The 27,300-nt window shown below is 39.1% G+C and overlaps 1 protein-coding gene across 1 annotated transcript; it reads right to left on the bottom strand.

Moving 5' to 3' along the window:
- Positions 1-6: 6 nt before the first annotated feature.
- LOC145488978 (atrial natriuretic peptide receptor 2-like) lies at positions 7-26,644 on the bottom strand. The gene is made up of 23 exons (XM_081467849.1): positions 24,717-26,644; positions 20,187-20,654; positions 18,985-19,339; positions 18,433-18,758; positions 17,305-17,443; positions 16,734-16,838; positions 15,775-15,987; positions 15,034-15,103; positions 14,811-14,931; positions 14,400-14,471; positions 11,877-11,954; positions 11,611-11,712; positions 10,813-10,884; positions 10,064-10,220; positions 9,450-9,647; positions 8,066-8,249; positions 6,537-6,677; positions 6,005-6,128; positions 5,002-5,070; positions 3,932-4,109; positions 3,001-3,099; positions 2,130-2,221; positions 7-1,746 (listed from the first exon to the last, which is right to left on the bottom strand). The coding sequence occupies exons 2-23, from the start codon at positions 20,568-20,570 to the stop codon at positions 1,450-1,452; spliced, it is 3,576 nt and encodes a 1,191-aa protein (XP_081323975.1). The 5' UTR covers positions 20,571-20,654; positions 24,717-26,644; the 3' UTR covers positions 7-1,449.
- Positions 26,645-27,300: the final 656 nt, after the last annotated feature.

Genomic DNA, 27,300 nt, shown 5'->3' with positions numbered 1-27,300 from the left:
GCCCCCGTGGCATTAAATTTGCCGGTACTCATTTATACACCTGAGAGGCACTGTGAGAGTTTAGTGTCTTGCCCAAGAACATCAGTAACACAATGTCCCCGACCAGGACTCGAACCCGGACGGCTCAATCCGGAGGCGCGTGCGCTAACCATGAGGCCGCCGCCCCTCCCGAGGGGACCAGTAGAGACATTAAAATAGTCATAAAGAAGACACGCAGAATGCAAAAGGCAACAAAACGTTTAGTTGTGAAGGAATAAAGGAAATCGTATTAAGGAACGTAAAGGGCAAGTGTACCCGATTCCATGAGGGGACCCACAGTGGGGAACTCACGAGTTAGCGAACCATTTGAGGCATGAAAATATCGCTGCTAAATATCACCAGACGCTCAGTCGATCCGAACTAATTTAATTTAATTTAGTTCCTTAATTTTTGTTCAATTTAATCCTTACTCTACCTTTAGAAGACCAGTACCTCCACGGATGTATGTATTGCTATATATTAAAAAAAACATGGATTCCTCATTGACGGAGACACTAATAGCGAAAAAGTTATACATGTTAGATTATTTTTACATATTTACAACGGGTGTGAAGGAGAAAGCAATGTTTTAGAAATGGAAGATTGTAATTTATATTTTCTTCTCAGCTCCCGAAGAGAACAAATAGAGATTCTGCTTTAATTTTATTAAAGCTACACAAACTGTATATAATTCAATAGTGCTGCATTTTCCGATTAAAATTTACAGCACCCTTTCGTCGTCAAGGCGTTAAAAGATAATAATAATAATAATAACAATAATAATAATGATAATGATAAATAAAAGAAAGAAGTTGAATCAAGGAAGTATATAAATGTCTAAAGGCAATAAAGAGAAAACTCTTTTTGAAGAGCTTTCAGTTAGAGATGAACAATCTTTTTCAACAAAGATCTTTTGAAACTGTTGGTGTCCAATTCACTAAAATGTTCTGGAGATGCATCTTCGTTCCCAGTGCACTCACTAAAGGACAGCATTAATATACTAATCGTATATCCATCGAAGGAATGAAACCTGTATGGCTGCCGGATGGCTGAAAATCCACGCAAGATTAGTGAAAGCAAAGGAATGGCACGCCAGCCAAAACTACAAAACTAAAATCTAAACGTTTTATCTCTAGCAGATATCAGGGCTGGTACACAGTCTGTTGAATGACAGGTCATCGTAAACTGATCTGCAAAGCATCTTCAACCTCCACATACGGGGAGTTTTAGTCGCATACTCCAAACTGGTTGGATTATTTCTCTCGGCGCCTAAAGTTGATCGACTCAGGAATCGTGTCGAATGTTGATGGTGAGTTAGAAAATTATTGACTACTCCAGTTCTTTTGCAAGCGGGTAGTCACGTAACACAATGTGATAGTTAGTAACGCAACTCTTCTAGGGAAAACTAGGAATATGGATTACGTAGAATCTTTAGACGCTTGTGATAGAGTGCGAGCTTTGCTTCCTCGGATGCATATGGTTGTCTTCCGGGTCGTTGATTACAATTTTGACTGGAGGTTTATTAATTGAGTTCGCAGACGCTTCTTTAAGAGATCTTCGTAATGACGAGGAACGTGTGATGAAGGATGACTGTAGGTCTACGCCGTCACCGGTGCTGCCGAACAAGTGTATTCGACGATTGTAGAGCCTCTTTGGCGAAGGAAGGGGTCGTGGTCGTTTTCTTTGCACGAAATCAGTCAACCAGAATGTCCTGACGTTTCCCTTTCCCTTTAAAAGGAACGAAAACAAAAGTTAAAAAAAACTTACAAAGGAGAACCTAATTAACTGGCTGTAAACAGCTCCCTTTTCAGCTGGAGGTCACGTACATTCAGTACACTAACGACACTTCACGCCGGTTTAAGAAAACCAGAATTTGTTGCTTGTGTGCTGTTGTCGCTGTTGTTGTTGTCGTTGTTGCTTTTGTTGTTATTGCTGGTTATCGTCCTTGCTCCGAGGATTATAAATGATCTCCCTTGTCTATTAACCTCCCTAGCTCTTCTTATGGTATTTCAACAGAAATGCCCCCAAAACCTTATTGAGCTTTGAACATAATGAGACATTACTTGTTTTACGTGATGGAATGCTAAGAAAAAAATGGTTATATGTCTTACCTTCAAAAACACTTCTCCCCTCTCTACAATTGTGAATCCTCCAAGTTTTTCCAGGATCCTCTTTGTGGCGTCACTGATATGGATCTTTCGGGCTGAACAGATGAAGAAAAAATAATTCTAATTTTTAATCTATCCCGAATAGACCTTTCCCGCATTCCAACAAACAATGGCGCCAAGTCGAGGTGAGGGTGGACAAAAATACAGCAAATGCATGAAAATGTCCACCCCAACCTCGCTCTGGTACTATTGTTCTTACACACTGAAGTGGAATGCGAGAAAGGTCTATTGTTGCTATAACTTTCTGCCAAGGATACCCATGCCACAAAGATATGGCACACAGGAGTTAAGTTCCACAAGCTAGTAACAACCAACCGAAAGTAAAGTTCTTAGAATCGAAAATCCCGAGGGTATACATTACGTAGCTAATTTCCGCAAGTACAGAACGTTCATTGTAGTGACCTCAAACCGGCGTAACTTGACTTGTTATAAAGAACAATAAGAATACAATCCAAAAAATGCAAGCTGTGCCAAAATTACCTGATGTTTGCATTAGATGACTATTTAGGAAAAATGCCGAAATATGTTGCCATTTTCTGAAATTCAACAATTTCTCCCAAGATGAGAGGGAGTGCGGGCTCCTTTCCCGAATAGCGGCTGGTAATCGAGCCCAGTCAATGGCCGGACCATTCGAAACAGTGATAAGTAAAGAATGTATGCATGTACTTGTCATTCGTTAAAGGCGTGTTATTTTAGTAAATAAAACAAAACACACACACACAAATAAGACATGTCTGCCAAGTCCGAACGTAAAGTGGATTCGTTTCTTTCTTAACCTTACAGTTGTTGTTACAATACGAATGCGAGCTCTTACCTTCCCCGTTGGATTCCATTCTCGAAGCTGTGTTGACCGTGTCACCAAACAGGCAGTAGCGAGGCATGGTGTTACCAACTACACCAGCAACGACAGGTCCTGAAGGCATGAGAAATTACAATTTTAGAGAACTCTATGAGGAGGGTTTAGCTAGAACATAATTAATAGAGGGGAATGGTTATGAAACCCGGCAAACATCAAAGGAGCAAACAAAGATTTCAAGATTTATGTTGCAAGGTCCACGACAGTGCACAATCTTTTGCCTTGAGCTCATACACTATGCATGAATTACGTGTCCAAAACGGTTCTATTGGTTACTTCCTCAGTACGGAGTAAACAACTATTGTGTTTTGTGCACGGTCAAGGCCAAAAATGCGAACAAAAACATACAACAAAGAACTTTGTCAGGTTTCGTAACCAATCCCGCCTCTATTAACTATGGCTAGAAAAAGTAAAACTGCTTACAACTATTATTCGCAATCTCGTAACTACTTCCAGTCTTAACCGTGTCGTTATTTCTTTCCTTCTTTAGTGTCTACCTGGCGGGTGAAATATTGTTACGTTGATTTTAAGGTAAAGTTGAAACCTTCGGCCTATTCTATATCGTTTCATTGGCCCCTTTATGGAAAGCCTATTGTGGAACCTGGCCGGTCATCCACACATAACAAAGAGGATCTTAATGGGGTTAACCGTTAACCGTAAAGCGGGCTACAAATTGCGTCGTTAGGCGTAAAAATTGGAAAACATTTAACAGTTAGCCGCAAAAAATGTTAACCATTGAAATAATTCTAGTTTCTGCATTTTTTGTGTCTTGTGGTGCGGCTTGGCATTGATAGTTTACACATTTTTTCTAATGATTGAAAAGGATACTTAACAGGACTCAACAAAGAGCTTTAATTTCCACTTAAAAATTGTTCTTCAGCTAACTCACCACTGTGAATGCCTATACGAAGGTCAAGTTTGTAGTCTGGCTTGTGACGAACAACAAAATCTGTGTTGACAGCGTCCAATAAATGCAATGCCATCCGGGATATTTCTCCCGCGTGGTTGTGACCATTTTTTATTGGCAGACCGGAAACCACCATGTAAGCGTCACCAATTGTCTCCACCTGAAGTATTAAAGCGGCAATCTCAGTTTTGTTATTTTACTTTGTCTTGCAATTGTTGAGTTCAAATACTGTCTATGTTTACCTCCTAAGGAGAGCACGAGAAGATTGCCCAAATACCCTTTATTCTATAGACAAGAGTGTTTCACTGGAAAATACACCTCTCGACACTACATCCAGGACCTGAGTGGTGTATTTTCCATGTCTTCACTAGTGATTGTATTGATGACGTCATTTCCCACTTTTTCACGGTTGTTTGAGCAAACAGTTAGTTTTTCTCTATGACAAAAAGAAAATTACACGGTGTCTTGAATATATGAATTTTATTTCCTCGATCGTGTTTAAAAAAACATTTTACTCGCTGCGCTTGTTCATAAGTATAGTTTTTACCTCTGAAAATAAAATTCAAATCTTCGCGAAGCCGTGTAATATCCTCTTTATATTAATGGTAGATTCAACCGTAAAAAAATAATAATAACCACAGACATCAGTTTTCAATTCAAATTTTTTATCTTTCTCTTGACTTTTCCCGGATAAAATAAAATTTCCCTAACCAAATAATTTCAACTCTGCGTTAGTTTTCACTAGTGACAACCCGACAACCATCTTTTCATAATACTTTCATACTCAACCCGTTTATTCAGGAATTCACTCCAGAATCAAAACCGTTTTCTGCACCTGAATAAAACACTGGTAATCGTGTCAAAATACAATGAGAGGAACGTTTCATTACAGAAATATATTCTCTCTTTTAATCCCTCTAAATACAGCAGGTCCCGGTAACAACTGTCCGCCTTGTAGTTAAGTGGAGAAAAGGAAAGATTATGCCCGAAGAGACTTTCGATTGAAACTTTTTTTCCGTACTAGCCGCTCTATTTGGTCAAGTAAGTCTCACCTTATACACGAAATATTCGCTGATGATGTCATCACATAGTGTGTAAAGATCATTAAGAAGCGTCACAACCTGAGAAAAGAAGACATCTTTCTCAGACTGTTACGGTCAGAACGTTGAGATTGGGATTGAAAGGTCCTGGTTCGAACATGGCTGGCTTCCATGCCTTGTGTTTTTGGCAATCCAGAGCTCTAGCTTGAGGTCAAGTTGGTTGGGTATTTATGGGTGTTAACGGACTAAGGGGCAGTTGAGATCCATAAATACGCAAAAAAAGAGAGGCCAATATTTAGCTATCTTGACCGAACAGGCTTGGTCAAACTTAATTAGTTACATGACAAAGAGAGCACCGTATTCTTGCAGGGCACAGCAGGTAATCCCAAGAGGGCAAGATAGCGTCATCTTGGCCGCTAGGAAGCCAGTCGCTGAGAGGGTTTTGGTTAATCACGACCATTCGCGAAACAAGTCATATAATATTAACGGGCACTGGAGAACTAGGACCTCGCCGGGGAGCATACACATAATAATAATAATAATAATAATAATAATAATAATAATAATAATAATAACTTTATTTAAGTGTCGAATGTATTTAGCACTATTGTGCTAATTGGGGACACTGTAAATAAGTAACCAAATATTGCAAATAGAAAATAAACTATTAAGAATCCCAACTGGTGGGAGGCTGACCAGTTGGCTATTTACACAACGCAGTCGAGGAGTTGAACTCGGGACTACCGAGAACAAATCCAGATAGCAGTAGGGTGAAGGATTTGAACCAGGGATCACCAGATTTCAAATCCAGCGCCCTAAACCACTCGGCCACGCTGCCTCCCTTCCAGGTGTAACTGTGACGAACAAAGCCTAGCATCTCACTGGAGGAATAGCAATATTCTTAGGAGCTTGATGCCTTGTTACTTTGCCCCATCCAGGAGACGTTTCTTGTCTCAAGGTCCAACAGTAACTCAAGTGTTATGTAAGTACTTTTTACATCATGAAGATACTATACCTGCATCGGCGAGCTCTCAGAAGATAGTCCTGTAAATCCAACGATATCACTAAAATAGATTGAAACTTCATCAAAGTTCTCTGCTTCGACTTGTTTTCCTTTTTTCAGTTGTTCTGCAACTGTTCTATAGTACAGCAAAAAACATTGTGGAAGTATAAGTATTATTGATGGACCTTTCTCGCCTTACGAAAACAAAAAATTAAACAAACAAGGAATACACGTAGAAAACCCGCTGCATGCAAAACATTGATGGGATAAAGAGCCAAGAGAGCCAAATTGTCGAACAAGCAGCTCAAATTTCCAGAATTTGTCCGGCTGTAAATCAAAACGGAAACGACCCCTGGATAAAGCCATTCTGTCAGGACATCGTTTGGTCTATCTAGCTCGTCCTCAGTTGCCCTGGCGTCGAAAAACCATTATTGATATTTTTACATGACAGTGACTCCATTCTGCCACCAAAACGAAGTTTCACAAGCACAACGAACGACACGTTTATTTTACAAATGCAAAGACGAAATCATAGAATAGGTACCTAGGCAATATTTTATAAAGAAGTTCCTCGGTTTCTCTCTTTGCCTCTCTCAGTTGACCCGTCTTTTCAGTAACAATATCCTCAAGATTGTTCGCGTAATTCTCCATCATATACATCATACTATCGAAGATGTTCGTTTTCCTGTTGTAAGAAAGAAGAAACGTAAACTTCAATTCAATTCAATTCAATTTAAACTCTCACAAACAGTAATTTCACAGAGGTGTCAGAAAAAAAAGAGAATTCATATAGATATTTACAGATTACATATAGAAGACGATAAATAGCATTAATGAAATAATTTACAATTGTGATTAAAAAATAGTGTTCAAGAGAGAAAGAAAAGGAGATAAAGGAAGACAAATAGTTTTAATACAAAGTTGATTGTGTGGAGTTTCGGACACCTAAATAGTTTATGGAACTAATCGAGTAGGTGCCCCAAAGTTAAATAGATAATTTAGGCTAAAAGCATTTCTTCAAAATCTAACTACAAAGAAACTGATTACATTTCAGCTTAAGAACTAGTAATATTATTATAACTGTCAATAATTTTTTTATATAGTTTTACGAAGTACTGTGGAAAACGGAGACTTTTTCTGTAAAGAGTCAGGGTAATCAAAAATTTGCAGACTGGGATTAGAGATACATTGCATGCGTGCGACGAATTTGTAAGGACAGCCTGACTTCCCAAAAATTTTCAAGGCAGAAACAACCTGAAAATAACTAGCATTCAAATATTCAAGTCATACAAATTAAAAAGAAACCCTGGTTAATTATTGCGATAACTGAGATTGCTGATGACGTCTATACCATTAGATATGTATCTTTTGTCCATTTCGCTAACAGATAAAAAAGCCTAAGCCGTGTATTAAACTGTGATAAAACACGACGGGCATTTGAGAACACGAGGGAAATGTAGAAAACACGAGCCGCAGGCGAGCGTTTTCTACATTTCTCGAGTGTTCTCAAATGCCCGGAGTGTTTTATCATAGTGTAATACACGGTTTAGCTTCTTCATTTGCTTTATGATATAGAGGTAATGTGCCTAAAAACAATAAAACACGCTTTTTCTATGTTTTATACTCTGTTAAAAAAAAAGGTTTTTGACCAATTAGAGCACGCGCAGGGTCCTATCTATATCATAATATTTGTTGAAGCGTTTACTTGCATATATGTCTGGATTTATATATGAAAACAGTGTTAAAGAATTCGCGCTCTGCTCAATCGTTTTTTCTTCTTTCCAAAGTAGACGAAATAAAAATTAAAAGGAATGTCAGTTTTTTTCCTCCACTCCTTTATCTTCCTTTTCTTTCTCTTCTCTCTATTTATTTAATTTCTTTTTCGTCGCTTGGAGGCCTTTAGGGGTCGTGAAATCAAAGTGCACATGAGTTATTTGGTGCAAAGTATTGACACGGTTTTTATAAATCCAGTCCTTTATAGCAACAAGAAATCACAGTCTCCTTGTTATGAGTGTTCAATATAACTACCCCTCCATTCCGATCTTCCCTCTGCTTACAATATTCTTTACTTACATTCCTTTAGTCACGAGAATCCTGTTTATTCTTCTTTTGATCTCAGGAAAGTCTGGTCTGCTATCCGGGTCTTCCTCCCAACAGATTTTCATCAGATCTCTAAGCTCATCCAACTCCTCAATGATATTCGACACGGTGGGGCGGAAAATAGGAACCTCGGCGTCCTTGACTTTGCGTATGATTTCTTGAAAAGAACGAAACAAACAATTGTTACCAGCCTGGAAATTGTCAATATTACCTCGGGTACTAATTGATGTACATGTATATGATTCAGTTCATCGGTAATCTTAGTTTATTGCATCCACTCTTTGAAACTTAAACCTCTTATAAGCCTTACAACATTACATGTGTACTACACTGAGAAAGAAAAGCAAATTACCTTAGCATTAGTATCGGTACTTTTTTTTGTGCTGGACTCGTAAAATTTACATACATATATATATAGCTAGTGCACGTTAGTGGGAAAGAAACTACTTGCCCAGTGGCTCATGATCACCTAAACTAACAAGTGACTGCTGGCGAATTGTCAGCAGAGGTAAACCATACGGTTTAACCATAGTTGACAGAGGGAAAGAAACCTGGCAAAGTTCTTTGTTGTAAGTTTTTGTTGGCTATTTTGGGGGTTGCACAAAACCTGGCAAAATACAAAAGGTGGTTATGTGTGCTTATACAACTACATGTAAACAATAGAAGCATTGCAATTATATAGCCGGTTTGCTTCTCTGATGTCAGTTACCGGGTTTCTTAACCAGTTTTCTCTATTAACTATGATTTAGCATCCCATACTTGGGGATAAGCAACACTCGTGTTCGCTTTATGATACAAAACATACAGTCAAGTATCGCTTACATACATGTGGGCCATCGGGCTATTTCACATATTGAACGACCACGCACATTTCTCCATGGTAACACCGAAAATTCACCGGTCAATTAGAGGATGCGCGCGCGTGACAGTTCCTAAGATCACTTTCTTTGTGATTAAAAACAACGCGTTCCTCCGAAAATTTCTCCATATCTAATGTACCCTGAGTAGCAGGCGTAAAAGGGAAAGGCGGGAAGAGAAATCGGAAATGGAAGGAGGTGGGAGTGTGAAAGAAGAGAGACGCCTGCTATTAGAACCCGCTTTTGTTTATTTCGCATTCTTAGCCTCCCCTGCCCCTCCCCGTTAACGCCTACATCGCAGGTTATATCAAATGTTCTAATTCACTTTTAAAAAGTCGACGGTTGTTGAAAAAGTCCCCACAATTTCTCAAGTTCTGTTGCCTAACGTTCCACGTTACAGGTCACGTCATTTTCATGGTCTGCACTCTCATTGACAACAGCTCTCGACCAATGAGCGAGCTAAAATTCTCTGAGTTATCGAAAAATATTAGTTGACATACCTCTGGTGGTCAAGTTCGAGTTATTGCTGTAAGGTCCTTTCCTGGTGTGAAATTCTTGTAGGATAATAGCAAAGCTGTACACATCACACTTCTGGAGATTTACCATTTTCAAGTAACATTCTGATCTCTTCTGGCTCCCGCTGCTGGAGGGACGTTGTTGTCGCTCGCGGAGAAGTTCCGGCGCCATCCACAGCAAGTCTGCCGGAGTAAAGCATACAATATTTCATGAAAGCGATGATCGCTGTAATTTGTTAAAGGTATAGTTTTGGTAGTCAATGATGCTGTCTGTTTGAAGAGCGATTTAAATACACTATTAATCAGGTAAAAACTGAATAATAAACTGGGCCGTTAGCCCGGTTAAATAGCCCAATCCAGTCGTTAAAAGGATGGACAACCGTATCCACCAAATATATCACTTTTAGATTGCCTTGTCTGCGCTACTGTTCTTTGGACCCAAATAACACTTTGATTTTCAGTTCATTCGCTTAATGTAATCACTAGTGACAGTTTGACGCAGTTAGGTTCGTTGTTGTTGGCCGTTGTCGTTTGTAGTTTCTCTGTAATGTTTCTGTTGTAGTTGATATCGTTATCGTTGTTGTTTTGCTTTCTCTCACCTTCGCTGCTGTTCTTTGGGCCCAGATTACACTTTAATTTCATACACGTGAGCCCGTAATCAGCGATTTTTAGCGTCCATCGGCTGTCTATCAGGCAATTGGAAGATTTTAGGTTACCATGACATTTGATTTCTGTGCTGTGAAGATATGCCATACCCTGATGAACGAAAAGTTACAGAAAAATAAAGCAAGAGATAAAGCATTTCTTAACTGCATTCCGGTCAATTAAAAACACTTTAGAAATCATCTGCTCGGAGTTCTATTGATTTAACATCAAGTGGTGTGCGCGAAGAGCAGGACAAATTCTTTACGCCTGTAGTGGGAGCAATCTTCAAATCAAATTCGTTCTCTGTAATAGGCGCGCGCCCAACAGGCAAAAGATTTATACATTTACTGCGCACGTTCGAGCAATCCTCTACCTTTCTGGCCTCAGTTGTTGGAAGGCTGGATAAAGCTATCTACCAGATAAATCTGGCTATCCAATGAATAAGTGTTAACAAAACAAACTACGCTATCCGCTGGATAGTGATTTATACGCTGGATAGCGTTATCCACCTTTCGAACAAGCCGGGCCAGCAGGGGGAAAAGGGAACTCAAAAGAGACCATCTCGTGCTCTCATATTAGAGAGGCTATTTTTTTAGGTGTTCATTACACCAACGCTATTGAATATCAGGCGAAAAGTTGGTTGCTCTGACAGGTTGTGCACGCTCATATACATCCACTTTTGAGTCTACAAGGCGTCACTTACCTTTACAATGTCGGATACCAGAGAGGAGACGAAAGTTTTATCCAGGCTAACGTCTGAACAAGCCAGGAAATCCTGCAGTTTAAATCAAACAATATGTTAAGTGGAGTTACCAACGACTGAAAATCACTTCCAAGTACTAACTGAAGGAAAAACTGAATCACCGAACCGGAGTAATTCATCGTGAAAACAACACTAGTTCAGTTTCAAAACGCGAGGGAACAAAGAAAGACACACAAAAAATAACAGAATCCGTCCGGTATTTCATGTAGTGTACGATATTAAACGCAAAAGAGAGTTTTGCCACTTTCAATTCCCCTCCCCAACACCCATAAGGATTTTTACTTTAAGACCATTGCTTCCACGCAAACTTCGCTAGAATTTATCGAGTGCATTCTTCATAATGTCAGAGACAATGTGTTTTTCTACGAACTCAATTACTTTATTTGAAAATGCCGTTAGCTCGGTTTATGGAATAACTGAGGACATTTCACAGCTGTCACAGCACTCCAATATGTCTTAAAGTTGAAGGTTCGAATATTGTAGAGCTGTTACCTATTTGACTGATATTTAACTACTTTCTTTTTTTTTTCCTCTCATTTTATTGTTATTTTTGTCATGCGTTTTATACAGGAACCCCTGGCTGGGATACCGAGGGCAACCTCTCTCCACGCATAACATTAATACATTGATTGACTGATTGACTGACTGACTGACTGACTGACTGACTGGCTGACTGATTGATTGATTGAGAGAAGCATAACTCTTGACCTAACGTTAAGTTAATAACATCATGATCACCTTCAGGGTTCTCGGGCAGAAGGCAGACACAATACAGATGTATGGAGGGTCTATGGTGGCTCCGAAAAACTGGACAAGATTTTCATGACGATAGTCGCGCATCTATAAAAAGAAGGAAACAAAATAATTATACCCTTTGGTTAAATTTTATTCGTTCGTTCAGTCACTCACTTCTTAGCCTCATAACCACGGTAAATTTGTAGAGAGCTTTCTACAAGCTTGTGTTTTTACATTTAAGATACAGGCGACGTATCATTACTTGTTACCTGCTTCAGTTCCAATAAAATAGTTTTTGTTAAATCAATCGCCTTGCTTCCAACTTGCTTCACTGTCACTTTATTTTCCTAAAAATAGAAGTATATCACTTTCAGGGTTAAATATTTGCTTCTTATGCGCAAACTCATCAGTGTCCAGTCTGTAGAATTTCTGATTCTTATTTAACTTGTAGCTACATCGATCACGCGTTGACGTCTTCCCTGTTACTTAATGTTCGGTCATTAGAAGTTCAAGTAACACCTTAAACAACGAAGCACCACATGAACACTTTACTTCACACAAATTTTAAAACCTTCCATTGACGCGCAAACCTTCCAACGGCACTTGAAACAACATGTCGGTGTAATGAAGAAATCCCATCAATGAGATAGCTTCGCAATAGATGTTTACTTATAGTGGTTGTTGCTGTTTGTTGTTGTTGTTGTTGTTCAATAGAATCGTTAACTACCAACTAACTACCAACCCAAATGAATTCTGGAAATTGACTAACCAAGTTTTGAGAAAACACAAAGTCAAAAACATTGGTCCAATCTGTGATCACAACCACAACGAGGAGATAATAACCCATGACTTACAGAAGGCTGAGTATTTTAACGATTTTTTTGTGAATGTCAGCGAAGACCTCACTAAGCAACTCGATCCTTTGGACTTCTCATCCTTAAACATCTTTATCACTAGAGTCACACCTACCAGAGACAACACCTACATGAGCTGGGATCTGCTAAAAAACAAACTGATAAAGGCTGCTAACCCCAAAAAGGCTATTGGTCCTGACCATGTATCCCCAAGGGACCTCTCCCTCATTGGTGACCCTGTTATCCATAGTCTATTACCAATTTTTATGAAGAGTGTCAGAGATGCATCTTTCCCCTCAAGCTGGAAATTATCACGTGTCAATCCCATATTTAAGAAAGGATCACCAACAGATGTAAACAATTACAGACCAATTTCCCTTCTCAGCATCCCAGGAAAAATCTTAGAAGATGTTGTCTGCGATACCCTGAACAACCATATGGATACACAAGGTTTGTTATGCCACAAACAATGGGGATTCCGGAAAAATTATTCAACTGAGAGCCTTTTACTTCATCTAACTGAAACATGGAGAAATGCACTCGACAAGGGCCTGAAAGTGGGGGTACTTTTCATTGATTTTCGAAAAGCTTTCGACACCGTAAACCATACTATCCAACTAGAAAAGCTGAAAGCCATCGGTGTGTCGGGTGACTTGCTCTCCTGGCTTGACGATTATATGTCTGCTCGTAAGCAGTTTGTCCAATTATCAGAATTTCAGTCCAAGCACAAAACAATTACGTATGGAGTTCCCCAAGGCTCAATATTAGGGCCCAAATTATTTTCAATCTTTGTAAATGATCTTCCTGAATCAATAACTAGTGGTGATGTATTCATGTTTGCTGATGATACCACAATTTATACAATTGGCAAGGACATCGACAATATCATCTTGACACTGCAATGCATTTTAGACCAAGTGTACACCTGGTGTCAGTCTAACAGATTAATAGCCCACGAGTCGAAGACTGAAGCCCTGATAATTTCAAGTCAGAACTTTATTGGTCCCTTGCCACGTCTGACATACGGCAATAGTACTATTGAGTACAAACAATCATCTAAATGTCTTGGGTTAACAATTGACAACAAGCTATCATGGCAAGAACACATTAAGAACGTTTGTAAGTCCTTCAGCAACAAAGTAGCAGTCTTAAAACGGATAAAGTTCCTACCAAAACCAGTCCTGGAAACTATTTATTATAAAACAATTATCCCCAGTGTTCTATACGGTATTGCAATATGGGGATCTTGTTCTTCAGCCCTGTTAGATGATATAGACCGAATACATTTGAGAGCAACAAGAATTATTAACAATCTACCGCATTACATCCACAGTGATCACATCACGGACGCTCCTCATTGGAACCCTATTCTCTCATTTTACATTAAGAGGCTTTTAATTACTACGCACAATATTTATTATGGAAATAGCATCGAAACCCTAAATAGCTTACTAGTGAAACCCAAGACTACTTATAACTTAAGAAAATCCTTCAATGTTGAGGTCGATAGACCAAGAACAGAAATGGGAAGATCTTCCTTTAAACACCGTGCTGCGCTATCTTGGAATCTCCTGCCCGATGATATCAAGACCTGCTCTAACCTGGGTTCTTTCAAGAAAAAACTTAAGGCAAACAAGAACCTTCTAAAATCTATCAGTTTTACAAAAGCGTCCTGCTGTATTTCAAACAAATCCTTAGACTTCAGTTACTTTTAAAATTTTATTGTATATTCTTAGTACTTATCTATTTTTAGCTATCACTATTTATTCAGCCATTGTCTTAATTATGTAGGATTGTGTATTACGTAGGATTTTATTAATTTATAATTTTAGATAGTGCAGGTCCACATCAGGACTTAGCGTCTTGCCAATTTTGATCTCCAACCTGCTTTATCAAATAAATTATGTATGTATGTATGTATTTTGAGAACTGACTCACCTTGTAAAATCCAAAGTTTGTAAAAGTAAACTGAGTGCTCGTCTTGCGAGACAGTGATAGAGAATTATCATCCTGCAAAAGAATTGCAACTTTGTTTGTACAGGAACTGTGCGCGAATCGGTGTTCAAGAGTCGGCTAATGAAAAGGCAGGTAGGATAATAAAGCCAAAGAATTTGAGATTAATAAATTTGGTTACACTGTCGGGAGGTTTTCAACTGAGTGTCACAATTAATCCAGAATTGCTTTGGTTTTGTATCACTGCGCTCAGCGATTCCGTTATATCAAATACTCGTTGTAGCTGCTCCACCAATCAGATGCAAAGCCAGCTGACCCAATCACATCGTGCTCACTCGCGTTTTCCCGCCTTTCCTGTCGGTTACATGTCGGTTTATTAAAGAAGCGTTTCCTTACTTCCGTTCCGTCAGTCTCGTCTGAGACAGAATTAACACCAGAAGTTGTCTTCGCCCAATGTATGTCCTTGTAGTTAATTTTCCACAATAAACTGTCCATTTCCCTCTTTAACATGTATTGTCTGTAAGGTAAAGAGCAAATAACTCTTAACTGCGTCAAGAATTATCATTGGAACCTTCTTTGACATTTCAAAAGTAATCACTAGGAATCTTAGGAATCCTACCTGATAATGTTGACGAGCAGTATGATACAAATGAGGCCTGCGAAGGCAGAAACTCCCCCTATCACTGCCTCTGAAATACAACAAAAATAAATAAGTCACTTGCTTCAAGAATAAGTAAATTATTAATTTTTTTTATCTTCTTTCGTTTTTCTTTTTCAAATTCAAAAGGAGAGAATTAATTAGGAATGTCCAAGGCAATAATGCTTGAAACTCCGATTTGGCTTATTAAACGGTGTTTGAAATCATTGTACGCCTCCCCGAGGCAATCAAGACAAATCAATGAAACTCAAATGAAACTCATGAGTATGACACTAAACCTGCCTTTGAGCCAAATGTTTTCGTGTTCTGTGCTTCGTCATACCCTTCCCAACACCGTACAAGCGGTACGGAGTATAGAATCCCCTCAGACCTTGGGTTTTCGTTGAATTAAGACACCTCTAAAACATCAAACATTTATGACATAACCTGGAGCTATATAGAATAGTTATCTGTTTGTCATGGCGTCGCTTAACGCCTTTAAACATGTGTGCCTGGATGTTACTATTTTTCACAGCCTCAGAAAACAGGTTCAAATTATTAAGCAGCTAATACGGCAAAGTTACCTTAAAACAAGATATCATTGAAACGAAGAATTGCACAAGAAAGTTCAAAATTTAGACACCTGCGCCTCAAATAATACGAGTAGAATAAATATTACAATAGAAGCTCAGTGTAAAGTTCTTTATTGTAAATTCAACCTACCAATTTTAGAATTGTCATCAGGGGAAGTAGGAGTTACGTCTGGAGAAGGTGTCACACACCCCAGACCGTCAAACCCACACTCGGGACTGTCGGCAGGAATGCTTTTGTCATTTGGCCACCGAACCTTATTTATGTCAATATTAAGACGAAAGTCTTCTTGATTGAACGTGATATCTCCCACTTGAGAGGCATAGGGGGCGTTACTTTCGCAATCTGTGTAATAAAAGAATAAACTACAATTCACGACTCGATACAAAGCAGTGTTAGGGGAATATCACAGCGATTTCCTTTTTTCCTTTGATCGAAACTTTGCTAAAATTCCCCGGAGCATGCCCATATAAAAAGGACGGTTTTTACGGCTTAAAAGGAACGTCATCCTCCCGCACTGAACCTTCTGAGGGTGGACACCTTAATAGGAACCAAAATCGCTTTGTCAACCTCTAAAAGTTATGACGAGCACCCCCGTCCTTTTTAGATGGGAGTCCCTCCAGAACTTAAATTATGACCAAGAATCGTCGCCCAAAACAAGCCTGGCATGGCAATTTCCACAGTAGTAAGCTTTTAGCGATTTCTCCAAGACATAAGGGAAGAATTTGAAAAACTCTGCCCATTTTTCTCAATTTGTGACCAGAATCTTCCACATGGTTAAATCTTGTTGTCGTGCGGCCCTCGCAGTCGGTTAGTAAGTGGTAAATTTCAGCGGCTGGCAATGCAAACCCATAGCGTAAGTAAATTCGACTAGCAGGCTTCCCTTAGTATTAGTAATTTATCAGGTTGCTGTGACAGTTTGCTAGTACTTCTTGATACACCTGGGTGGATAGAGGCACTGAGAGAGTAAAGAGTCCTATCTAAAAACACAACACAGTGAACCCAGTCAGAACTCGAATCCGGACGGCTCGTTCCCAAGGCCTGCACACTAATCATTAGCCCAGAGGGAAAAACCTATAATAGACACTTACAATTTGCACGTGAGCCATCGCTGTTCCAGCGAATATCAACGATACGAAGATCTGCAAGGTCGGCAGTTCCATTCAGATCGATAATCACTCGGGTTCCTAACTTGCCTGCGCAATGAAACACAACTCATCAGTGCTGTACTTGTCTCAGGGGTACTTATCCGTTAGACTAGGTTTTGCATTTGTTACATATGTCAGCTAATATCACTTTTTTGGTGTACTATAAAAAGCCACTAATAAACATTATTATTATTATTAAAAAAAATTAATTAAAAAAATTATTAATAGTAATTACTATTATCATTATTATTATAACAAAAACAAGAGCATTTTTGTATTAAGACATTGAAAATATACTTGTTCTGGGAATGTGTACTCAAAAAAATATACTTTCTCGTAAATTAAATTTCAATGGTTCAATACTACTAAAATCATGATGATGATGATGATGATGATAATAATAATAATAATAATGATAATAATAACAACAACAGATCATAGACAAGTGACACAACGGGGCCGTTCAGTTGACGTGAATATCCTCAACAAGATCCTAGGCGTTTGTGTAACTTACTTTCGTAACTCGTGTTTAGCATTTTGTCAACAATGTTCCGTCCGGTTGGAAGTTCGTTTCTGCTTAAGGTTTTGTTCAGCGCATTGGCATACTGGAAAACGGCGTCATACAAATAAGCGGCGAAGTAAGGCAGCTGCCCCTGTGGAGAACAACAAACAAGCAAATGAACTACCAAATAATCAAGTGAAGTAAGTGATAGGCCAAGTTTGATTTGCAAGAAAATGAACCTGCAGTTGAAACACATTTTCATACGAATGGGTTTGCACAAAGACTCGTTTTGACATGGAGGCAGAAGAATGGCCTATTACGGAAGTAAGAGGGTAGGTAGGTAGGTAGGTAGGTAGATAAGTGGGTGGGTTTGTGGTTTTGTGGGTGGTTAGCGTTAGCCCTTTGTCAGAGCAAAGTAGAAGCTTGTGGGTAGTCCGCGTGGATCAAATAGTTTAAAAAGAAACGTTCATTGAACCTGTAAGGAGCCCAGGTACCGAGTTGAAAAATATTTTTACGACTTTCAGCGTTGCCTTGATGGAAAAAAACAATACAAAACACAGTAATGTTTCACGAGAGATGCCAGAGGAATTAAAATGTTTGGATACTTAGCAATGTAAAGCAATTTGTTCAGGGTGCAAGTCATATAGTAGCTTACAATGAAAGACGAAAGGTCTCGAATCTCGTTTGAGGTTAAACTTTTTTACAGGATTTCTTTTCACAGCTGCGTTTAAAGTTGTGAACATGACTGCGATGACCATTCATTTCTTTACTTACTCTACTGACTTTGTTCGATATAAAGTTTACGTCTGCATACGAGCTAAGTGGCCCATCAGGCCGGCGCTTATCTCCGGTTTCAGTAGCACGACGCGACTAGAAGTATTACTACTCCCCCCTGGACGGGATTCGAGTTCATTACAGTGTTACCCCAGCATTAATTTCGCTGGTACCCATTTATGCACCTGGGTGGAGAGAGGGACTGTGAGAGTAAAGTGTCTTGCCCAAGAACAAAACACAATTTCCCCGGCCAGGGCTCGAACCCGGACCGCTCGATCCGGAGACGAGCAAACTAACCAAGAGGCCACCGCCTTGTGAAAAAGCGCACTGACCTGTTTCAGAAGTCATATAGAAGGGTCAACTTACTTGACTTGACTCGTTAGATAAGTCGGGAGAGAACCTGTCGAATTTTTGCTTGACTTCCTCCTCAAATGCTTCGTAAACCTCCTGCACCACTGTACTGTTAATCTCTACCAATATAACCGACTCCAAGGCTTGGTTATAATCACACCATCTCTCTCTGGGCAAATTCAATAGCACGAAAATCTGCCCAGGCCTCTTTATGTTGCGTATGTACTGTTCCTGATCAAGTTGCAGCATAACGAAAGCGTAATCACCGTCGGTCATACCCTTGTCAAATGCGTAGAGCAGCGTCTGTCGAGCCACGGCGTATTCGCTTAAGTAAAGCAAAACTAGAAGAGAAAAGGTTCGGCAAATCAGTAGAGCTCGACCTGAAGCTAATTACCATTCGAAATACATTTTACATCAAGGTCTGATCATACGAGTTCTAAGAGAGAAGTGCTGGACGCGAGTCTAATAATCATCAGCACAAGCCTTGAAATATACTCTACGCTCTACATGCATACATACAGATATACGGACAGACAGACATAATTTAACAACAAGACTGAAGCTTACTTCTAGATTTTTCCTTGAGCTCTGTAAACATATCTTGCATGTACGTTGTTACATTCTTAACATGGCTTTGTTCACAGGTTCGGTTGTTGATCAAACGACTGTAGCATTTCTCATCAAGAAGTGTTTTCTCAAGCAGAACTTTGATATCGTTTTTCTTGAACTCGTCAACAACTCCATCCTTCATTCTAATGTAGCTGGTGCGATTTTCATACAAGATGGCCACTTGAGTCCAGTTAAACTTACGCAGCAACTTAATAAGCCCTCTGGACAGCTTGCGCACCTCTACTTGGATGTTGGTGCGCGAAAATGTTGCGTAAAGATCCTTCTTGAGCCCCAAAAACGGATCATTGCACATCTGTAAAGATAGAATTAAGAGTTAATTATCGACTTTAAAAAAACAAACAAACAAACAAACAAAAAACAAGCACACAAACAAAAACGTCTAAATTTTAAACGCAAGAACTTTCCAACTCGTCCATTCGAGAGAAAGCGCGCAAAAACAACAACTCAACTTTTGATTGCCATCCGTGGCTTAAAACGTCTGTTCTTATTATTCTCCCTGATATCAAAACGCAAGTTTAATAGGCCTAACTACGGTTTTTGATGCCATTTTGACGGGTAGGCAAAGCTGTCAGAAATTACACTGTTGGTATGGGAATCCGATGGAAACTAACTTTTTCAAACAATTGAATTTTACGCAATTTGTAAATCGCAACGTTGAAATATCAGGTAAAAGATTGCATTTACCAACTTTGAAAGATGTAGCTTGACTAGAAGACGCTCAGTTAATTTTTCAAAATTTCCAACGCGGTTCGCGGGAAAAAATTATAGACAAATGCATGGGAAATTAAAAATTAACTGAGCTTACTGTCCTCCATCCCAGCTGCGTCCTTCAAATTTGGTAAATACAATCTGCTACCTAGTATGGTAGCGTTGCAATTCATAAGTTGTGCAAAAAAAACACCCGGGTCTGAAATACTAAGCTGGTAACGAGTCGAAGTTCACCAATTTGAAGGCTGACATTTTGAGCGTTAACTCTATTGCGCAACAAAGCAGAAGATTGCAGGCCACAAGTGTGTTTAAATATATTAGACTGGGGAGTTAGGATGAAATGTCTCTATTGACATACGGCTCTTGTTAAATGGAGAGCTCTTTTCCTTATTTGAACTTATTGAAAGATAATGAGATTAAAAGGAACTCACGTATGAAATCATTGGGATGTCCAATGCGCTGGCCAGTCGGGCTTCCACCTGACATGTACATCCGGGTCCTATTATGGCGGACACTTGCCTCTCGTGTATCTGATAAGCCAATGCTCTCAGCGATTGGTCCTCGTCGCACGCTGTATCATTCCAAATGAAAGACACATTATGACCGGGCAGAAGATCAGAGCTGTTATTAATGTCGTCCACGGCCTGAACGATGGCAGGCGCGTAGAACCTTCCCTCCGAGTTGGTGGACGCCGTCGAGGAAGCGAATGGAGTAAGCAACCCCAAAGTAAATTCTTCTCCAGATGTTGGGGTTATTAATGTCAGAAATAACAGTAGCAGAGGTAGAAGCTGCGGAGCTTTCTTGACAACACGCATGTTTGCGTTTAATCTTTTGCAACTGTTACGGACAAATTGTCGTGTCTTGTACTTCCTTAGTCAACGTCCAATCATACTTCTTCCCTATGAGAAGACAGAAATTTTATGCATGGACGAAAACATTGCAGTAGTTAGCTATCTTAAAGCATGTTGAAAGACCGAAAATTCCGAAAATTGCTGTAGAATCCTCCAAATAATAGACACAAGACCAGAATTCTGAATATCTTTCCCGATAACAAAGATATTCTGAGGTCTCAAGGGATTATAAAAAGAATTCGATTGGAAAAACAATCATTGAGACAAAAATGTCCAATCAAAACAAAACACAGAGAATATATTCGCTAAGATTTTTTGTTATCCGATCTGACGTTTCCTGTACTGAATTTTCAGTGGCTTCTGTCCACTTCATCAATGTTGCAATGTTAAGGTACAGAAAACAACAGATCGGATAACCAATGTCTATCACCGCTCGCAGCACTGGAAGCAGTATTTTTAGAAAGAAAACAGCAGGTTGGTAAGTTGTAATTCATGGAATATCCCTGAAACGCAAAAAGGCTCAAAAGCTACCCTTGAACTTCTGCACCCACGTACAGAAGTTCAAAATGTAAAATTAGAAAATGGTCAGTAAACCAAAGACTGCTTCACTTCTGGTCAAGAGCAATCGCTTGACAAACACGTGCCACTCTCTGCATTGTTCTAATATAAAATTTCAACCAGGTGCATTGGACGAAATTTCTCAGCGCATGTGCACCAGCAAAATGTGAATATGATTATATAGATATAAACTAAATGGCGAATTTCGTACTTTCACTAAAAACAATTGAAATTGGCATTGCTGTCACGAAGATGCCAAAACTTTGTTTCGCACTGTTATGGTTATTTTTCATCTAAAGAAGCCGAAGACAGAGGCAAATTGCCCAAGAGAACAGCAAAACTAAGTTCAATTAATATTAATGTATTATACCCATCTGAAACATTTCATTCGACCACATAAAGGATTTTACTAAAACATCAGTTGGGGTTTTAAGTTTGACATTTTCAAAAGTTTCATTCTTTTTCTGCTGACGTTGGCTAGCCGCTTCAGAAATCTGTTCAATGAATGAATGAATGAATGAAAACTTAATTTATTACAGAGCAAAAATATCAGTACAAAAATTGAAAACAGAAATACATCACATGTAAAATTTTCTATTTACGGGTTTACATATTAGCCTTGTGGGAGTCTGATGCAAAGAACCATTTATTAATGCTTCTCATGAAGATGTCTAGAGATTTTGTAGTGCGACGTACCTCGGGAAGATCGTTCCAAAGAGAAGCTCCGCTGTAACTGAAGCTACGCTTCGGGTAGTCTGTTCTTGGTTTTGCTCAATGCTTTTATCACGCGGAATTTAAAAAGCCATTTTTAGTTTGCGTTTTCCATTTCAGTAAAATTGGACGCAACTGAAGAATAGAAAACATTTTCCGTGTTTCTATCGAGTTATAGAAACACGATTTTTTTTACCAGAGTATTTTCTTTGGGCTATTTTCTAATTTAACACATCTTTCGCCACCACCACTCTTAATTTCAATAAAAGATGATATCTGTCACCTTACCAATTAAGAAATTATTCAAGCACTCTGAAATAAAACCTCCTGTGTACACAATTTTAATAAGTTGGTTCACGGCTCGTTCCTGTCTCGTTGCCGACCCAGGATATCACTGATATTTAATTTCTGCGCCTATATTTAACAATCTAACAATTAAATAAACCGCCATCAGTTCAGAGGTCTGTGTGGGACTTGCTGGAATCAGCATCAGTTCAGTTGTCAATTAAATTCCCGCAGTTTCTCTTCACTTAAAATTTTAGCCCATTTCTCAGCGACAAGTAAATTTTGTTGAACTTAGATCCACGATATCAGTCAAACGCGCTTCGTTTCAGTTTCAGTCTTGAACAATTCTCAGATGAATGAATTAAACCCCATCCAGGCACTTGTTACAACGACTGAGTCGATCTACAAACGTTTATCTCCACGGTTGTGCTGAAGGTTTCACGGAACTTCTCGTATTATTATTATTATTATTATTATTATTATTATTATTATTTTGAACTCGGGACGGGGGGAGGTGGGGGCGATATGAAGGGTATGTTTCTTTGAGCCGTTTTAATGTGAAAAAGAGCACAGACTTTTACCGGCCATTTTGGTCTGAAGTAGGTTTTGGTTTTTACTCTGGTTAAACAATGGGTATTTTTTTAGAGGGAACTACTTTTTTCGGCATCAACAGGTGCAAACTGGTGGCCCGTCTCAAATGTCGGTGCAAATGTAGACCACTTCTGTTTAGCTGCGGTTATATATTAGAGCCACGTATTAATTTTAGAGGTCTGAAATGGGGTATCGATTTTTGGCTCAGGTCTGAAATAGGGTTTGGAAAATCAAAGATTTTGGTCTGAAAAAGGGTAAGGGTTTCAAGCTTTGAGCTGTACACCCCTACCAAAAACTTTGGGGAATACTCTCCCCCCTTCCCCGGATTATGAAAAACAGCCATTTATTATGTTACCTTGGTTGAAAAATGTTTCTGACAAATCCCAGGGTCAAAAGCCTGGTACCAGTACAAAGTACATTTAGTAACCAAGAGTGCTCTCTTGAAAGAGTCAACTGAAACTTATCTCTCACCACAAACACCACTCACTATCAACAGACAAGATTATAAATTGGACCGCATCAGATCAGAGCCCTTTTCGGTCAGATACTGATGTAGAAAACATATAACATATTCATTTAACCTCGCACTTTCCCGAGAAAAGCTCATTGTTAATTCTGAGGCCGAGATCGTATCCATTTCGCTCAAAACTGCTTTGGCCCGATGTACCGTATTAGTATATTGTGTCAGCTTGAAACGTTACCAAAGAACGTCCGCTCTTTCGACTTCCTCTAGGCTGAAAGATGGTTCTACGAAATTATATTACTCGATTGTTTCACAACGGAACAGAAACTGGAAAGTACTTTCACCTTGTAGGTTTTAACATTGGTTTTACAAATGGCTTTACGATCTGACAGTTTTGTTGGCGGAGTGAACGCTCACACCGGAAAAAGTAAATCCAATTTGGTGTGATCACGAAAGCTTATTTCTAGAAATCTTATAGGGAAGGTCAAGTATAAACAATAAAGAAAAACGACCGAAAAAACAGTTCGCGGAAATTGCGGTTTCCTCGAGGCGTGTCAATTCAGTACGCACAACAAAACGGAAAATCTACATCATACAAAATTTTGTTGCTCGTGATATGATCACTGGTACCTTCGACAATGAAAAACTAGAACTCAAAAATCCGATGGTAAATTCATGTTTAAGTGACAATAAATGTGGTGAAGTTATTAGTTTTCTCCGTCAGCGAATTTGTTTATTTAATACCTGCACGATGACAACCCTGTGAAAAGTTTATTTTGCTTTTTAATACAAATAATTTGCTTTCGCGCAGGACACATCATTCTTCAAAAAGAAAAAGTTACCTGTAAAGCAAGCTTTCAGGTTTACAAATGACTAGATGGCAACAAAGAACCTACAATAGAGCCAGGTGATGCCTCGGTAGTTGTTCATCTAAGTGTGGTAACAGGATATTACTGCAAGTTAGTTGTTAAGGCCATTTTAACTAACGTCATTTGTGAGACTTAACCAACTCTCGCCATCTGCCGGCCTTCTCGATTTTTATAAGCTATAATGCGACCTGCAAAGAGTTCTCAAGCTGCCTCTTTATCAAAGGAGGAAAAACGTAGGCAATGAAAAAATTAAAACGTTCAATCGAAGCGAAACAACGTTCAAATTACAGAGGCGAAACGGAGTATGTCGTCACAGTTTGAATATACACCGCGCGCTGTTCTTCTTTTACTGTGGTGTGTTTATATTCGCCAGTACAATAGTAGTTTAAGCGAATCAAATAAAACGAATCACCCTACAAAACTGTTTGCTAATATGAATTTCCCCTGTGACAACAAGTCGAGAGAGAAAACACAACTCAAGAACTCAATCATAATAGCATTTCTCTCCGTCATGTTAGTACGGATGTCGAATGAATATTGATCGATCGTCGGAGAGATATCTGAGTTATTCAACCACATTAGTACCCCAGATAACCGTACAGTTTCACACTAAACAGTTAAGTTCAAACATACCTTCATCGAGACGAAATCCGTGTCTGGGAAGTGAACAATTTCTTCGACAGTATCGTACAGAACGTCAGCGCGTCCGGTCAGTGTTTGTTGTACCCATACAAACGAGGCAGAATAATCGTGACTACCCAACGTGAGGTATAGAATGATATGTTAATTTTAGAATAGCATGTGTTAAGTGATCCGCAGAGTTTACGCCTTAATCACGCAATGCGTAGGCAACTACTCAGTCGAACGTTGCACACTCGAGCACATCCTAGCCGGACTGAGAAAAACAATATGTAAACTAAAACAATGACCTTGGTTAAACCACTGTGTGTCGTCCACGACAAACGAAACAATTACTTACCTGCTGAATTGTTCTCTGACATCACTGAATAAAAGAAAAACAACAGAGCAGCAATGGGAAACTTATTGTTCTTGAGGCGGCATAACAAAAGAAGCACGTGGAGTCTTTTGTTTTTGGGTTATGACTAACATGCAATGACGCTTTTAAAGGCAATTTGAAATTCAAGGTTAGGATTACGGAAATAGAATTGAGCATTTTCCGTTTCGGCTAACTTTAATGGTCTCATTCAGACTATACGTCATGTAAAATGGGTGAGTATTAGCACTCCGCTTGCATCCACTACCGATTTGTTTTGCAAGTGGTCATCTGTATTTACACAGAGACCAAGAACTGAAAATTTCCCCTGAGGAGCAACAGCAAAACTGCTCTTAATTTGGACGTCCAGGGCGCCATTTAAAAACAAACAAACAAACAAATTAAACAAAAAAAAAAAAACAAGATCCCCTCGGTGTTGCAGGGCATTTCATTTCGGCTACTGGCTGTTATTTCATTCGAATGTGACATTTTCTGTCAACCGAAATAAGTGTCTCCGGCGTGTAATTTATTAAAAAGGGGTCGCACAGCAAAACAACTCAAAAATAGCAGACTTTTAAGCCCAAAGTACTTATCCTCATCTTTAGATAACAGGAAAAGTAAAGAGAGAAACATTTTCGTGTGATGGGGCAAATTTACCAGGGCGTTTTCTCTCTACAGTCAGTCAAGTCCTCGGTTGCAATAAAGATAATTATTTAGAACCAAGAAATAGTTGCAGGGAATCAAAAAATCATTTTTCGGTCGAGTAAACATCCAGTTGGCCACCTGGTAGTCTGTAAGGAGTCCAGGCCCCTTCAGATGTATCACAGAGCGCGGGCAAACAAGCGGAAAAAGTATTTCGCTTTTGTTACTAAGCTTCTCTACGTGACCTGCGAGAGAGCTTGCTAGCAGTGTTTACTCTACACAGCGGTATCAGAAGGAGGACACTGTGGCTAGAATCCCCTAATTACGAATCCTTAGGACCAAGAACATGAACATAATGCGTCTAAGACGCATTACGTCTATTGCGTCTAAGGCGCATTACGCATCTCCCTGGTCAACTGGGGCCATTCGTATATTTGTTATCATGGCGTTGTTATAGCATAAGTGCAATTTTAACATATGCAATTTTGCAAATTTCACTCATGACTTAAGATGGTCTTTGGACGAACGAATGTCGCGGTCCTTTTGTCTCTAAAATTGTACGCGATTTGTTAAATCTTGAACGAACTATTTTGTGGTTCAAACTTTCTTACGTGAAATTCTGCATTTCAGCTGGTATGCTTCCGTTAAATGCCATTAATGCCATACACATGATTTAAAAGTTAATTCTCATTTCAAGAGAAAAAGTTCACAGGAAAAGCCCGATTGCAACCTCTATCGGGAAAGAGGTCCAGAATCGACGGACAGTGACCCAAATCGAGCCAAGCAGATCAAATATTGCTGAATTTTAAGTTCAGTCGAGTGAAATATCATCCTCGAGGTTGTTGTTTTTTTTTTTTACATTTTATTACGTATACTGTGGATTTAAATCATACGCTTTCTATTTTTACACTGCACGGCTTGAATTGCGCGAATTCGTGGCATAAAATTAACATGATGCAAAAGCATTTCTTTTCATTCACGGTGGTCGATTTTCTTTCGGTTTCTAGGGCTTTCAAAACTCGGAATATAAAAACTATAGAACAGAAGCATACCGAGCTTTTCGGAACAAGACTAACTAATTTATGTTATCAAATTTAGAAACAAATTGTGAGTTTTCGTTTTCGTTGATTTATCATAACACAGCTCTTGTCGTTGCAGACTTTGCCTCTTATCTTTTATCCGTATCCTACGAATACAGGGGATTTTTCACGGCGACGCGAAGATATAACTTTTGTTTTCGAGTGATTACGTCAGAACAATATTTTATGAACGATAGCATGGAGTGACTAAAGTATTTTTTAACACGAGAAAATAAAATTCATATCGTCAAGCCCCCTTGTAATTTTATTGTTATTATATAGACAAACTGACTGTTGGCAAAAACAACCGTGCAAAAACAGGAAATGACGTCAGCAATATCCTCGCCAGTGAGGATATGGAAAATACGCCACTCGGGTCTCTGATGTAATTTCGTATAAATTTTGCCAGTAAAACACTCTTGTCTAGGATTTATCTGTCGGATACAACACGAACCACCAATACTGCTTACTACCAAATCAGAAACGAAAATGCAACAAATAT

This window comes from Orbicella franksi, chromosome 6 (assembly GCF_964199315.1).
Source record: "Orbicella franksi chromosome 6, jaOrbFran1.1, whole genome shotgun sequence".
Classification (NCBI taxonomy): Eukaryota; Metazoa; Cnidaria; class Anthozoa; order Scleractinia; family Merulinidae; genus Orbicella; species Orbicella franksi.
This window is presented reverse-complemented; position numbering and strand designations above follow the sequence as displayed.